At 43.7% G+C, this 14,092-nt stretch overlaps 1 protein-coding gene across 7 annotated transcripts in view; it reads right to left on the bottom strand.

Annotated features, from left to right (window-relative positions):
- The window catches only part of ctbp2a (C-terminal binding protein 2a), a 122,539-nt gene that overhangs the window by 33,364 nt on the left and 75,083 nt on the right, over positions 1–14,092 (bottom strand). For 2 of the 7 annotated variants that reach the window (XM_029698477.1, XM_029698475.1), the window contains exon 1: positions 10,479–12,516. The exons of 3 other annotated variants lie outside the window; for them this stretch is intronic. In XM_029698477.1, the coding sequence (XP_029554337.1) occupies positions 10,479–12,480 (2,002 nt within the window). In that variant the 5' untranslated portion in view covers positions 12,481–12,516. Of the gene's footprint in view, positions 1–10,478; positions 12,539–14,092 lie in introns of those variants that run through there. 2 more of the 7 variants (XR_003867666.1, XM_029698478.1) reach the window with 2 other exon arrangements.

Genomic DNA, 14,092 nt, shown 5'->3' with positions numbered 1-14,092 from the left:
CTTTAAAGTGAACTCTGGGGTAAAAAAAATCAAAAAAACTCAGTTCTCTTTGTATTCACACAGCCCTTGCCTTTGAATGAGGATTGAACTCTTTTGCCAGTTCACTTCACCTATATTGTGGTCCGAGTCCTCTTTGCATTCACATTTCTATTTATTATGGCTCCCCCTCTTCCTCGGGTCCAGCAAAATTAAGGCAGTTATACAATTTAAAAACATTACAATACATTCACAACAAATTTCACATTAAATAAGTGTGTGACCTCCGGTCCCTACTCTACTACCACATATCTACAACACAAAATCCATGTGTACATGTGTGTATAGTGTGTATGTTATTGTGTGTTTGTATGCATGTGTCTGTGCCTATGTTTGTGTTGCTTCACAGTCCCCGCTGTTCCATAAGGGATATTTGTATTTTGTTTTTAAATCTAATTTGACTGCTTGCATGAGTTACTTGATGTGGAATAGAGTCATGTAGTCATGGCTCTATGTAGTACGGTGCGCCTCCCATAGTCTGTTCTGGATTTGGGGACTGTGAAGAGACCTCTGGTGGCATGTCTCGTGGGGTCTGCATGGGTGTGATTAAGTAGTGATTAAGTCAATCTCTCCTTCACTTTGAGCCAGGAGAGATTGACATGCATATTATTCATTGTAGCTCTCTGTGTACATTAAGGGCAGCCGTGCTGCCCCGTTCTGAGCCAATTGGAATTTTCCTAAGTCTCTTTGTGGCACTTGACCACAACTGAACAGTTGTCCAGCTGCGACAAAACTAGGGCCTGTAGGACCCGCCTTGTTGATAGTGCTGTTAAGGCAGGGCAGCTTTTTATTATGGACAGACTTCTCCCCATCTTAGCTACTGTTGTATCAATAAGTTTTGACCATGACAGTTAACAATCCAGGGTTACTCCAAACAGTTTAGTCACCTCTATTTGCTCAATTTCCACATTATTCATTACAAGATTTCGTTCAAGTTTAGGGTTTAGTGAATGATTTGTACCAAATACAATGCTTTTAATGTTTTAAATATTTAGGACCAACTTATTCCTTTCCACCCATTCTGAAAAAAACTGCAGCTCTTTAAGTGTTGCAGACATTTCAGTTTCTGTAGTAGGTGACGTGTATAGTGTTGAGTCATCTGCATTTACTCAAAGCCAGTGGCATGTCGTTAGTAAAGATTTTAAAAAGTAAGAGGCCCAGACAGCTCCCCTGTGGAATTCCTGATTGGATAGGCTTCCATTAAAGAACACCCTCTGTGTTCTGTTAGACAGGTAACTCTTTATACACAAGATTCAGTCATTTGTGTAAGTGCTGTGCTTGTTTAATTTCCTTCCCTATAAGCCTGCTGAAAGTCTGTTGTCAATTTGTTCTCTGTAAAATAGCATTGTATCTGGTCAACTTTTTTCAAAAGTTTGAGCCAGTTACTATTCTAAGGTAGTAGAATGACTTTTGCTTCCCTCCAGGCCTGAGGGCACACACTTTCTAGTAGGCTTAAATTGAAGATATGACAAATAGGAGTGGCAATATCGTTCGCTATTATTCTCAGTAATTTTCTATCCAACTTGCCAGACCCCGGTGGCTTGTCAATGCTGATAGACAACAATCATTCTTTCAACTCTTCCAACACTCACTTCACAGAATTCAAAATTACAATGCTTGTCTTACATAATTTGGTCAGATATACTTGGATGTGTAGTGTCAGCATTTGTTGCTGGCATGTCATGCTTAAGTTTGCTAATCTTGCCAATTAAAAAAAATAAAGTAGCTGGCAATGTCAGTGGGTTTTGTGATGAATGAGCCATCTGATTCAATGAATGATGGAGCGGAGTTCGTCTTTTTGCCCAACATTTCATTGAATGTGTTCCAAAGCTTTTTACTATCATTCTTTGTCATATAGCTTTGTTTCATAGTGTAGATTCTTCTTTTTATCCAATTTAGTCACATGATTTCTCAATTTGCAGTATGTTTGCCAATCGGTTATGCAGTCAGACTTATTTGCCATTTATTTTGCCTCATCCCTCTCAACCATAAATTTTTTCAATTCTTCATCAAACCACAGGGATTTACAGTTTTACATACATTTTCTTAATGGGCACATGCTTATCAGTAACTGGGACAAGCAATTTCATAAATGTGTCAAGTGCAGCATCTGGTTGCTTCTCATTACATACCACGGACCAAAACATTCTTTACATCAACAACATAGGAATCACTACAAAACTTATTGTTTGACCTCTTACACACTATATCAGGCCCAGCCTTTGGAACTTTTCCTAGATAGAGGTCACCGATTATGATTTTTCAACGCCGATACCGATTATTCGAGGGCCAGAAAGCCGATACCGATTAATCTGCCGATTTTTTTTTTTTTTGGACAAAGTTCCAATTTGCGTTTTCCCCATAGGTTCGCGTAGAATTGAGATTTGTTTGCTAAGCATAGCGACCTCATTCCTGTAGTCCTCCTCTAGCAAACAATTACCGCATTTGAACTCCGATTGTCAATATTGTCAAGGACAAGACCGTAATAAACACAGCTTCTACAGCGCTGGAAATGTTTGTTAGCTATTCCAGGCGAAGCAGGCTCCATTGAAACCTAGCTAGCTATCTAGTTGGTAGCAGGTGTTGACACAGATATCCAAGTTCTTGAGTTCCTAAGTTTTCAGTGTCGAGTCGTTGTCTCCCGACAGCAGCTGTGTTCATTGCAACATTCACTCAATGCACTCTACGTTTTTAAAAAGTGCAGGTCAAGCCATTCCATCAGAATGTGTTATCGGACAGCTAGATATACCTACTTACATTTTAATAGCTAATAGATTGCATTTGTTAAAATATGAGACATAATAATTGTAATCAGAAGATACTATTAAAATGTAAATATTATTGGTAACAGAATAAATAGCAGAAGAATAACTGTAGATTAAATAATGCTGTAATTAAAAATTGTACACCCAATGTAGGCCCCTTTAAGAGCTAGAATAGATGTTGTACCCTATGTTGTGATTCTTACCAAATATGTTGTCTTTTCACAATATTCAAATCATTAGCCAACAGTTAACTAAAAACAAGAGTTTCTATTGTACAAATTCAGGTAGGATCTCCCCCTTTCGTTCCATCTACTTCCGTTTAAAAAAAAATTGCAACAGAATCGGCGTAATGAATACGCCCCTACACATCAGCATCTTCTCTATTTTGTGCCACCAATGTGAAGGGTTATGGCAGGGGAAACAGTGTTGCAGTAATCTAATGTGTGGTGTGGGAATAATGACATGTGAACCTGGGGAGCTTTGTGTTTACATTGCCCTAAAAAAGGGAACCGGAACACGGAATTCAAGCGAACCGAACTCAGACCACCTCTCGAAATGGTCTCAGTTCGGTTCACTTCGGGGGCTCTTTTTAGGGTTCTGAGTTCCTTTGGAATGTGTTCACACTGCAAAGATTGGCTGAAAGTGACCAAGTGTGAAAACACCATTAGCTGCCTAGGGACTGAATGAGGTGTGCATAACTATAACGGTGCAAACGTGGTAAAGGCCATCGCGTTGAATGACTGAACCAGATTCCAATGTTTTGGACACAGGCTGCACCGTGTAATCGGTAGGCTACGTGTTACATATTTTTTAAGCGACTTTGACTTAATTTCTATTATAATAATGATTGAGCCTACTTGTACATAATTACACAATCATAAGCTTCCTATTCCAACTGCAGCCTATGGCTGCCTGGAAACTAATTAACTTAGGTTATTTAATAACTCATAATGGCAAAAAAGGAAATAGTAACTCAATGCTATTAAATAATTAATGAATTAGTGCTGTGCTTATAGCACACTACACTGAGTATACCCCTGCTTTTTTGAGTTCTATGCCATAGACCAGGGTTCCCCAGGTTTTTTGTTGGAGATAAAAGACTGTAACAAGACCAGGAAATCGGCTCCAAGTGATTTTAATTTTGGAAATCTGTTCCCAAGAATTCACGCATAATAGAGAGACACATGTGAGCAAAATTTGAAATGATGTTTTATTCAAATATTATACAGTATATGTTTGGGCTAATTTTGGTAAATTTTCAGTCCACAAATGATTTGTAATTATGTTCCGGCCCTATGACCAGCCGCTCAATAAATAAAATTGAAGATGAAGGAGAGGCTACATGCTAAAGAAGGACTTTTAAGACTTGAGACAACTGAGACATAGATTGTGTACAGTGCATTTGGAAAGTATTCAGACCCTTTCCCTTTTTCCCACATTTTGTTACGTTACAGCTTTATTCTAAAACGGATAAAGTAAAAATCCACAATCTAAGCACAATACCCCATAAGGACAAAGCAAAAACGTATTTACGTAAGTATGAGACTCGAAATTGAGCTCAGGTCCATCCTGTTTCCATTGATCATCCTTGAGATGATTCTACAACTTGATTGGACTCCACCTGTGGTAAATTGAATTGATTGGACATAATTTGGAAAGGCACACACCTGTCTATATATGGTCCCACAGTTGACAGTGCATGTCAGAGCAAAAACCAAGCCATGAGGTCGAAGGAATTGTCCGTAGAGCTCCAAAACAGGATTGTCTCGAGGCACATGGATACCAAAACATTTCTGCAGCATTGAAGATCCCAAGAACACAGTGGCCTTCATCATTCTTAAATGGAATACGTTTTGAACCACCAAGACTCTTCCTAGAGCTGGCCACCTGGCCAAACTGAACAATCAGGGGAGTAGGGCCTTGGTCAGGCAGGTGATCAAGAACCCGATGGTCACTCGGACAGAGCTCCAGAGTTCCTCTGTGGAGATGGGAGAACCTTCTAGAAGGACAGCCATCTCTGCAGCACTCCACCAAATCAATCCTTTATGGTTGAATGGCCAGAACGAACCTACTCCTCAGTAAAAGGCACATGACAGCCTACTTGGAGTTTACAAAAGGCACCTAAAGGACTCTGACTATGAGAAACAAGATTATCTGGTCTGATGAAACAAAGATTGAACTCTTTGGCCTGAATGCCATGCGTCAAGTCTGGAGGAAACCTGGCACCATCCTTACGGTGAAGCATGGTGGTGGCAGCATCATGCTGTTGGGATGTTTTTCAGCACCAGGGACTAGTAGACTAGTCAGGATCGAGGGAAAGATGAACGAGGCAAAGTACAGAGAAATCCTTGATAAAAACCTGCTCCAGACCGCTCAGGACCTCAGGCTGGGGCGAAAGTTCACCTTCAACCAGGACAATGACCCTAAGCACACAGCCAAGACAACGCAGGAGTGGCTTCGGGACAAGTCTCTGAATGTCCTTGAGTGGCCCAGGCAGAGCCCGGACTTGAACTCAATTGAACATCTCTGGAGAGACCTGAAAATAGCTGCGCAGCGACGCTCCTCATCCAACCTGACAGAGCTTGAGAGTATCTGCAGAGAAGAATGGGAGGAAATACAGATACAGAAGACTCAAGGCTGTAATTGCTGCTAAAGGTGCTCCAACAAAGTACTGAATAAAGGGTCTGTAAATGTGATATATTTTCATTTATTTTATACATTTGCAAAAATGCTTTGTCATTATAGGGTATAGTGTGTAGATTGATGAGGATTTTTTTTTTCAATCCATTTTAGAATAAGCCTGTAATGTAACAAAATGTGGAAAAAGTCAAGGGGTCTGAATACCTTCCGAATACACTGTGTGTGTGCCATTCAGAATGTGAATGGGCAATACAAAAGACTTGTGCCTTTGAACAGGGTATGGTAGTAGGTGCCGGTTTGTGTCAAGAACTGCAACGCTGCTGGGTTTTTCACACTCAACAGAATACAGTGTGTATCAAGAATGGCCCACCACCCAAAGGACATCCAGTCAACTTGACAGAACTGTGTGAAGCATTTGAGTCAACATGGGCCGGCATCTCTGTGGAATACTTTTGACACCTTGTAGAGTCCATGCCCCGATGAATTGAGGTTATTCTGAGGGCGGGGACTCAATATTAGGAAGTTTTTTATAATATTACGAAGATGGGAAGATGCTCCCGAGTGGCGCAGTGGTCTAAGGCACTGCATCTCAGTGCAAGAGGCATCACTACAGTACCTGAGTCCCATAGGGTGGCGCACAATTGGCCCAGCACCGTCCGGGTTTGGCCGCAGTGTGCCTCATTGTAAATAAGAATTTGTTCTTAACTGACTTTCCTAGTTAAATAAAGGTTAAATAAAATCAAAAATATATATTTTTTATGATGTTTGGTATACTCAGTGTATATTTTGATGATCATGTTAAAAAAGTATGTTTGTTAATATGTATGTGTAATAATCCTACCTATTATCATATGTATAACAATGTTGGAAAATATTTGTTTAATTTGGTTTTGTATTCAGTTAGCACAGTATGTATTCATTCATATGATCTCATTTTAGAAGTGATGTAATCTAACCTGAGATTTTTTTTAACCATGTCTGACTGAATTACCACGTTTTCACCCAAGTGTTTGAAAATCGCAATTCATAATCGCAATTAGAATATCTGGCCATAAAATCGCAATGAGATATTTTGTCCAAATCGTGTAGCCATAGGTGTTACTAATGAACATATTGAGGCTATTGGCATATCATATCTAAATATTTATATAGGCTTACTAACTATGAAGACGGTACAGAGGCACAGCTCAAATGGTTGAGATATTCCCTATTTCATGTTGTCAAATGTCAGAAATTATACTCAGACATACTCCATGTGTCACGGGTGTCGTAAGGATCAGACCAAAACGCAGCAGGAATGTGTATACTCATCTTCTTTTTAATAGGCAGAAAGAAGGAAAACCGAAACAAAACACACGTATACAAAAACAACGACGATAACAGTCTTGTCAGGCACACAGCTAAACAAGAAACAACTACCCACAAAATCCCATAGAAAAACACCCCTTTTAAATAGGACCTTCAATTAGAAGCAACTAGGAGCAGCTGCTTCCAATTGAAGGTCAACCCAACAAACACCACATAGACATAGACATAGTAGAACATAACCCAACAAACCCCGAAACACTCTAAACAAACACCCCTCTTAAAACAGAACATAGCCCAACAAACCCCGAAACACTCGAAACAAACACCCCTCTTAAAACAGAACATAGCCCAACAAACCCCGAAACACTCGAAACAAACACCCCTCTTAAAACAGAACATAGCCCAACAAACCCCGAAACACTCTAAACAAACACACCCCTGCCACGTCCTGACCAAACTACAATAACCAATAACCCCTTATACTGGTCAGGACCTGACACCATGCAACCAAAATAACGGTTGACTCTGACGATTTCTACAATGCAAAATTATATTAACTCCTGCTCTCAAAAAGGGCACATGCCATTATTGCTCCGTGGTCATATTTCAACACGAGGTGACTAAAATCTCATTATTATGACTCTCCTCTAGCTCACAGTATTAGCTCAAGCACCCTTTTTTCAACACAGTGCCATAAAATGCAAATTCTCAGCCATTTCCACCAGTCCCCACTCCAGTGAAACCTTTTCTCCGCTCCTTAAAAGAAAAGATCATCTTTCTGTGATTATGACCAAACCCCTGTTGCCTAGCAACACACAATTAAGGAATATGCTTTCAGAGAGGCTTTGCAGGCGTCCATTAACAGATGAAATTACCAAAGCAACAAATGTCAGCCGCATGCACATTAATTTGTTGTACTGAGTGTGTGTTTAACATGAGGAAACCCTTGTGTGCCAAAGCGAACGAGGGTGAGCTAGTGTCATGGCTGCAGATTTTTACAGCAGAGAACGATAACTAAACAGAAAGGGTCCTTTAGATGTAAACAGAAGAAGTACCATCTCCCCCCCCCCCCTGAGACTAGACAGACTTCATAAATCCATTTGTTCTCAATCTGTAGGGGAGCTGTCGGAGCCAATGGTTATAGCTCCAGTACTGGGGGAATCCAAAGATGTCAGCCTAGTCCATAAATAATGGAGTGAATCTGTGGATTAGCAGTGTTGTAAAAGTCCATAAATAATGGAGTGAATCTGTGGATTAGCAGTGTTGTAAAAGTCCATAAATAATGGAGTGAATCTGTGGATTAGCAGTGTTGTAAAAGGAGGATCTAAAAGACTAAACCCCTTTTGCTTCTCATTCCAGTTACTCAGAGAAAAGAAACAATTGCTGATCGGTGATCATCACATTCATTTGATTTCAGCAGCACAGCTAGGATGTTGTCCAACCCGATGGATGCTGTCCAATAGCATTATTATTGAACAACTTTGATGATGAATCAGACTTGTTGAAATCATAGCTAGTGCTTCTCACATCTTCCACATTTCTGTGGCACCAACATTAGAGAGCTACAGTAAACAATATAGTTAATTTCAACATTCCCTACAATGGACACTGCTGCACCTGAACAGAGACAATAACAGTGTATGCAACACTACACATAATGTACTGCTCCAGGCTACTTCAATGCACTATAAGCAGAATGATGCTGTGATGATGCTGCAACCAATATTACATAACCCTTCCCACCAGGCCATCAGCCCTGAAGATTATGCTCTGTGTGGATAAGCATGTGGACAATTATGCCTTTGCTCTGTGTGGACAAGCTTCAAACCTACAGATGAGGTGAAGGGCAAGGAATACAGCTCCAAAGCAAAAACAGCTCTCTTTTTCTTTCTTTCTCTCTCCCACACACACACACACACACACACACACACACGCACAGACAGACAGACACACCCAATGCAATGCACACAGGCACACATGCACGTATAAACTCAAGGCTCCAATTCTCCCACATTTAACTGTGACCATGGAATACTGCCCACCCAGATTAGTTGGACAAATTCAACTACTGACAGGCTGTTTCTGCTTTAAAAGCAGCGTTACCTCAGATAGATGACAGCTCACATCGTACCACATCACACTGTCCTTGCCCCACTCCCACCCTCCATCTTGGTCATCACAACCATTATGTGTGGCAAAAAAACAAACAATACAGAGAACAGCATGCATCTCAAAGAGCGCAAAGATGACTGACAGTACACATGAGTGTCTAAAACACAATTCAGAAAGAGGTAGGTAGGGCTACTCTCAGAGCTTTTCAACAGGGACTCATTTTAGGATCACAACAGCTGACTATAAATAATTAGGGCATGGGGAGGATTAAAGGCTCACATTGTTAAAAAGTTATGCTTTTAGGCCATTAAGCCATTCATACAAAAAAACATTATCTCAAATATGGATATACTGTTACTAAAGCCATTCACGGAAGATATGGTAACTCTTAAGGACCGAAACCTTTTTTCAATGTTTGCCTAAAATGGCATACCCAAATCTAACTGCCTGTAGCTCAGGACCTGAAGCAAGGATATGCATATTCTTGATACCATTTGAAAGAAAACACTTTGAAGTTTGTGGAAATGTGAAATTAATGTAGGAGAATATAACACATTAGATCTGGTAAAAGATAAAAAAGTTTTTTGCATGATCATCTTTGAAATGCAAGAGAAAGGCCGTAATGTACTATGCCAGGTCAGGCGCAATTTAAATGTTGGCCACTAGATGGCAGAAGTGTATGGGTAAAGTTTTAGATGGATTCAATGAAACGTTGCATTTCTGTTCAAAATGTTGCATCAAGACTGCCCAAATGTGCCTAATTGGTTTATTAATACATTTTCAAGTTCATAACTGTGCACTCTCCTCAAACAATTGCATGGTATTCTTTCACTGCAATAGCAACTGTAAATTGGACACTGCAGTTAGATTAACAAGAATTTAAGCGTTCTGCCCATATCAGATATGTCTATGTCCTGGGAAATTTTCTTGTTACTTACAACCTCATGCTAATCACATTAGCCTACGTTAGCTCAACTGTCCCGTGGAGGGGACACCGATCCCATAGAGGTTATTAAGTTGAGATGTTTATCCATTGTCAATCCAATACAAAGGCACATACACAGGTTAATAATAAGCAGAGCTCCACACAGCCAAAGGGTAGATTGAAATGATGTGAAAGCAGCAAAGAGATAAATTCATATCAATCTACCGAAAAAGTATCTCAAACACTTCAACGTTGAGTGGGAACCAGATAAATAGCCCTTTTCGGGCACTTGGTTAAAGAGCACTGCATTACAGTATCCTGTATTCAATTCATGCCAAATAGCTGTCATAAAGAGAGCAATTTCATAGCCTTAAATATTCAACTGTTATTTGAGAAAGGTGCTATCATGATAAGGGTATAAAATAATTATTAATTTGATTGCAAAAACACAATACCTAATTGTTGTCTTAGAGTACAGAGTGAATGGTTATCTAACCAGAGCTTTCATTTCAAATAGAAAACAATCTATAACTACAATTTTTTATATAACCCAAGAGAAACCATACTCTTTCAGTAACCATACTCCTTCAGTAGCCAACAAATACACTACAGCCAAGAGACATTCTATACAGGAGGACTAGGGGAGAGGAGGAAGAGGAGGGAATGGTTGAGGGGATAAAAGTAAGCTTTACTTGTATCTGGTGATGCCATGGTGGAGACGATGACAGGTGGGCCGGTACGGCGGCTAAGCTTCTGGTTGGTGGCCATAGCACTCTGGTTCTGCATGGTGGTACCCACGGGCATCATGGCTCCATCGGACGGGGTGCCCCCAGCCTTGCGTATCATCTGAGGGTTGGGGTGGACGCTGTGCATGGGCGGCATGGGTTGCAGGCTGCGGTCCCGTTTCATCAGCTCCATGGGCACTGTGTAGTTGGTGGAGTATGCCCTTGGGGCCTGCTGAGGTGACGGCTGGGCAGGCATGGCCACTGGCATTTGCTGTTGTTGCATGGCTTGCATCTGCTGGGGCATGGCAGCCATCATCTGCATGCCCGGCGTTATGGGGACACCCGGGTGTTGGGAGAATGCAGACATGGGCCGGGACTGGACAGGGACCATGGCACCATTGTAGGTCCCTGGTGTACGAGGTCCTGGGTAGCCCTGTGTGGTTTCCAGAAGGTGCTGAGAGGGAGCGCTGTTGGGCCTCCTGGCCAGGGCCTCAGCCATGGTGGGGGAGATGGTCTGCATGGTACCAGGGGTCTGTGGTGGCATCAGCCGGGGGTCCATGCCCATGGCCTGCTGGTGCTGCTGCTGCTGGAGGTACATGTCAGAGCGGTGGCTGAAGCTGTTGGAGCGGCCCCGCATGAGGGCCTGTTGCTGGGGCGTGGGAGGGGGCTCTAAGGGCCTCTTGACGCTGATGGCCACCCGCGACAGCACCCGCGCCTGCCCTAGGTTGGGAGCCACTGAGCGTACGTCATTCTCCTCCATGACTGCCAGCATGCCGGTTGTGTCAAAGCCCTGCTGGATAAGTGAGGAGATGGTACTCTCTGAGAGACCCTCGTTTCGAAGCAGAGCCAGGAACTCTGGGTCGGCGTTCCTCTTGTGATCCACTGGGGCTGCAGGCGTCTGGTGGGCTGTGGGAGGTGCAGGGGGGAGGGCTACAGGGGCAGGTGGGATAGGAAGAGGGGCAGGAGCAGGTGCAGGAGCAGGTGCAGGTGCAGGAACAGGGGCGGCGAGAGGAGGGTTGGGGTTGTAGGCCTGCATGTTGGGCTGCGGAGCTTGTTGTTGTTGAACGCTGTAGGGCAATGTGCACTCCTGCCTTATCATACCTCGCTGCTGCATGCTCCCATCCAGCCCCTGAGTGTTAGGGTCCACCACCAGGCAGGTGGCTGCAGGCTGCTGTCGAGGGTCCACGGGATGGCCGTTGATGTCGGTATAGACCGTCTGGCCGGCTAGAGGGGGTGGCTCAGATGCGTAACGAGGTGAAGAGGGTTGTTCCATTCCATAGTGAGCAGGAGAGCGTTGGCCATCTGGCATCATATTGGCAGCGGCGGTTGCGGCTACAGCTGCAGGCTGATTGTAAACCTGGTTAATGCCATGGGCAGATGGCGGAGGAGGGGGAGGAGGAAGAGGAGAAGAAGACGAAGGAACCGGAGGTAAGGGCCTCCCTCCTTGTCCCTGGTCCCATGGTGGCCGTCCCACTGGGTTCATCCCGTAGTGGGACGGGGATCTGTTGAGCGGGTGAGGCTGTTGCTGAGGCTGCTGCTCCACCCGGTAGAAGCCCCGGGGGTCCTCCGGTGGTCGGGGAGCCATAGCAGGGTCATGGGGATAATAGTCCTGGGAGGCGATGAATCCTCGGTGACTGTTAGCCATGGGTGGATGGTTGTAGTTGTTTAGCTCAGGGACTGAGCCCTTTCTCATTCCCCGGGGATCAGTAGCGTAGCCCTGCTGGCTGTACAGAGAGTCCTGGTAGGAGTAGGGGTCTCGTTTCAGATCCAGGTCCGGAGGACGCATCCCAGGGGGAGTCTCGTAGTAACCGCCTCCCTCTGCCCCGTAAGACAGCGAGTTTCGTCGACCCGCTATCCTGCCTTGTTGGTCATACGTGCTTTCTCCCCCAGCCCACTGACCCTCATTCCCCCCCAGGGTGTCCCAACTGTGGGAGCGACCGATACTCAACTGCTTGCTGGCGACGAGCATTGGAGAGAAAAAAACTGGACAGCTTTACAGAGGACAAAAAACAAGCAGGGAGTAGTTGGTGTTTTCTTTCAAGTCTTCAGTTACAATTTACATCAAAAGAGTGGGAAGGAGGGAGGGAGGACGGAGGAGGAGCAAAAAGAGATGAAGCAGTGGGGTATATTGTTTCACCTGATATCCAGTTGTAATTTTTTTGGGCTCTTCTGAGGTCCTTTCTATTCAGTGGCTCCCCCTTGACAGGCAATCCTTGAATAATTAATCTATGGAAATATTGTTGCTAGTTGTGAGAAGGTAGAGTGCAAATGTGCAAATGCTGCAAAGGCAGCCCCAACTACTCCATTGAACCACAATGACAGGGTCCGTACTTGTGCTGGCCACCAACCATGTAGGCTATCCGATGCGGTGAGAGGAAAAAAACACGAAAGGAGGGAATATTGGAGGGGGTGGGATGGGATTGTAGGCAGGGGCTTGTACTAATCCAGTAGGGTTTATCCTTCCCCTACTCTGGGACATTTTACCCACTCCGGCGATTGCTATGAGGGATTACAGTCTAAATAAAGACTGCTTAATTCTGCTGCCCATCGTGACGTTACGTGAACCAACTAAAAAGTATCTCTGAGGATTCTGCTCATTTACGTAAGGGCAAACCTCCATCCAAATCCATGGCCCGGGACACTTACCTGGGTCTGATCACTTGATTTTGTTGTCAATGACTTGCTGGGTCTCGTTCAATGAGCAGGAGAGATTTACACTACCCCGCTAGTAGCCCTCAGGGAGGCAGGCGGGTGATTGAAATGAATACAGATCTCCCTGCTAAGTCTCATGTGCTGTCAGGAAACATCAAATCCACTCTGATTGGACACTAATCCGTTGCCTGGGCCGAAGCTGACAGAGTGACCACGCAACTCCTGTGAAACTCCTGTCACACTCTCCCCCCCTCACTGAGAGGACCTAGTAAATGTCACAAGACAACTGGCACTCTGAGGCACAGAACCCACAGGGGGCAATGAGAAACTGACTGCTAAAAACATTTGAAAACATTATTAAAGCATGCTGCCTGCCACCCTTTACAAATAATAAGCGTGAAAGAAAGTGACGAAAGCAAGGCTTGTCCTCAAAGCAACTATTTGCGTGTACAATTATTGGATTAAAGCCATTTGCTCCAACCACAATCTGTCTACCTGCTGTTACCACAGCACTCCACCCAAAGCATTGCTGATCCCCTTTACCAAGCGAAGCTCTGTATCTAGATTTTGCCCCTTGTCAGAGAGACCTGGGGGGAGAATGCAGTTTTTGTCATTACACACACACTTCCCTAAGCAATCCTTGAAATCCTCTGTGATTCCTTCCTATCCTCCCAGTCCCCCTGTTGTACATCATTATTTGGCCTACCTACCTGCCTGGCCAGCTGACACTTGATCCCTGTTGGAGAGGTTCCCTGTTAACTAATGCATGAGAACAGATGTTAAGGCAGAGAAGACGCCTCCATTTTCATTAACCCTGTCCTGGGATCAGTGCTGGGGCATCATGTTTTCTGTTGCTATGACAGCTAGGGACCCTCTCAAATATCCCACCTCGTTGACAAATTATACTCAAGTTTACCCTGCATTCGGTT

Source organism: Salmo trutta, chromosome 18, assembly GCF_901001165.1.
Source record: "Salmo trutta chromosome 18, fSalTru1.1, whole genome shotgun sequence".
Taxonomy (NCBI): Eukaryota; Metazoa; Chordata; class Actinopteri; order Salmoniformes; family Salmonidae; genus Salmo; species Salmo trutta.
Note: the sequence above shows the minus strand (reverse complement) of the source record. Positions and strands in the feature narration are given on the sequence as shown.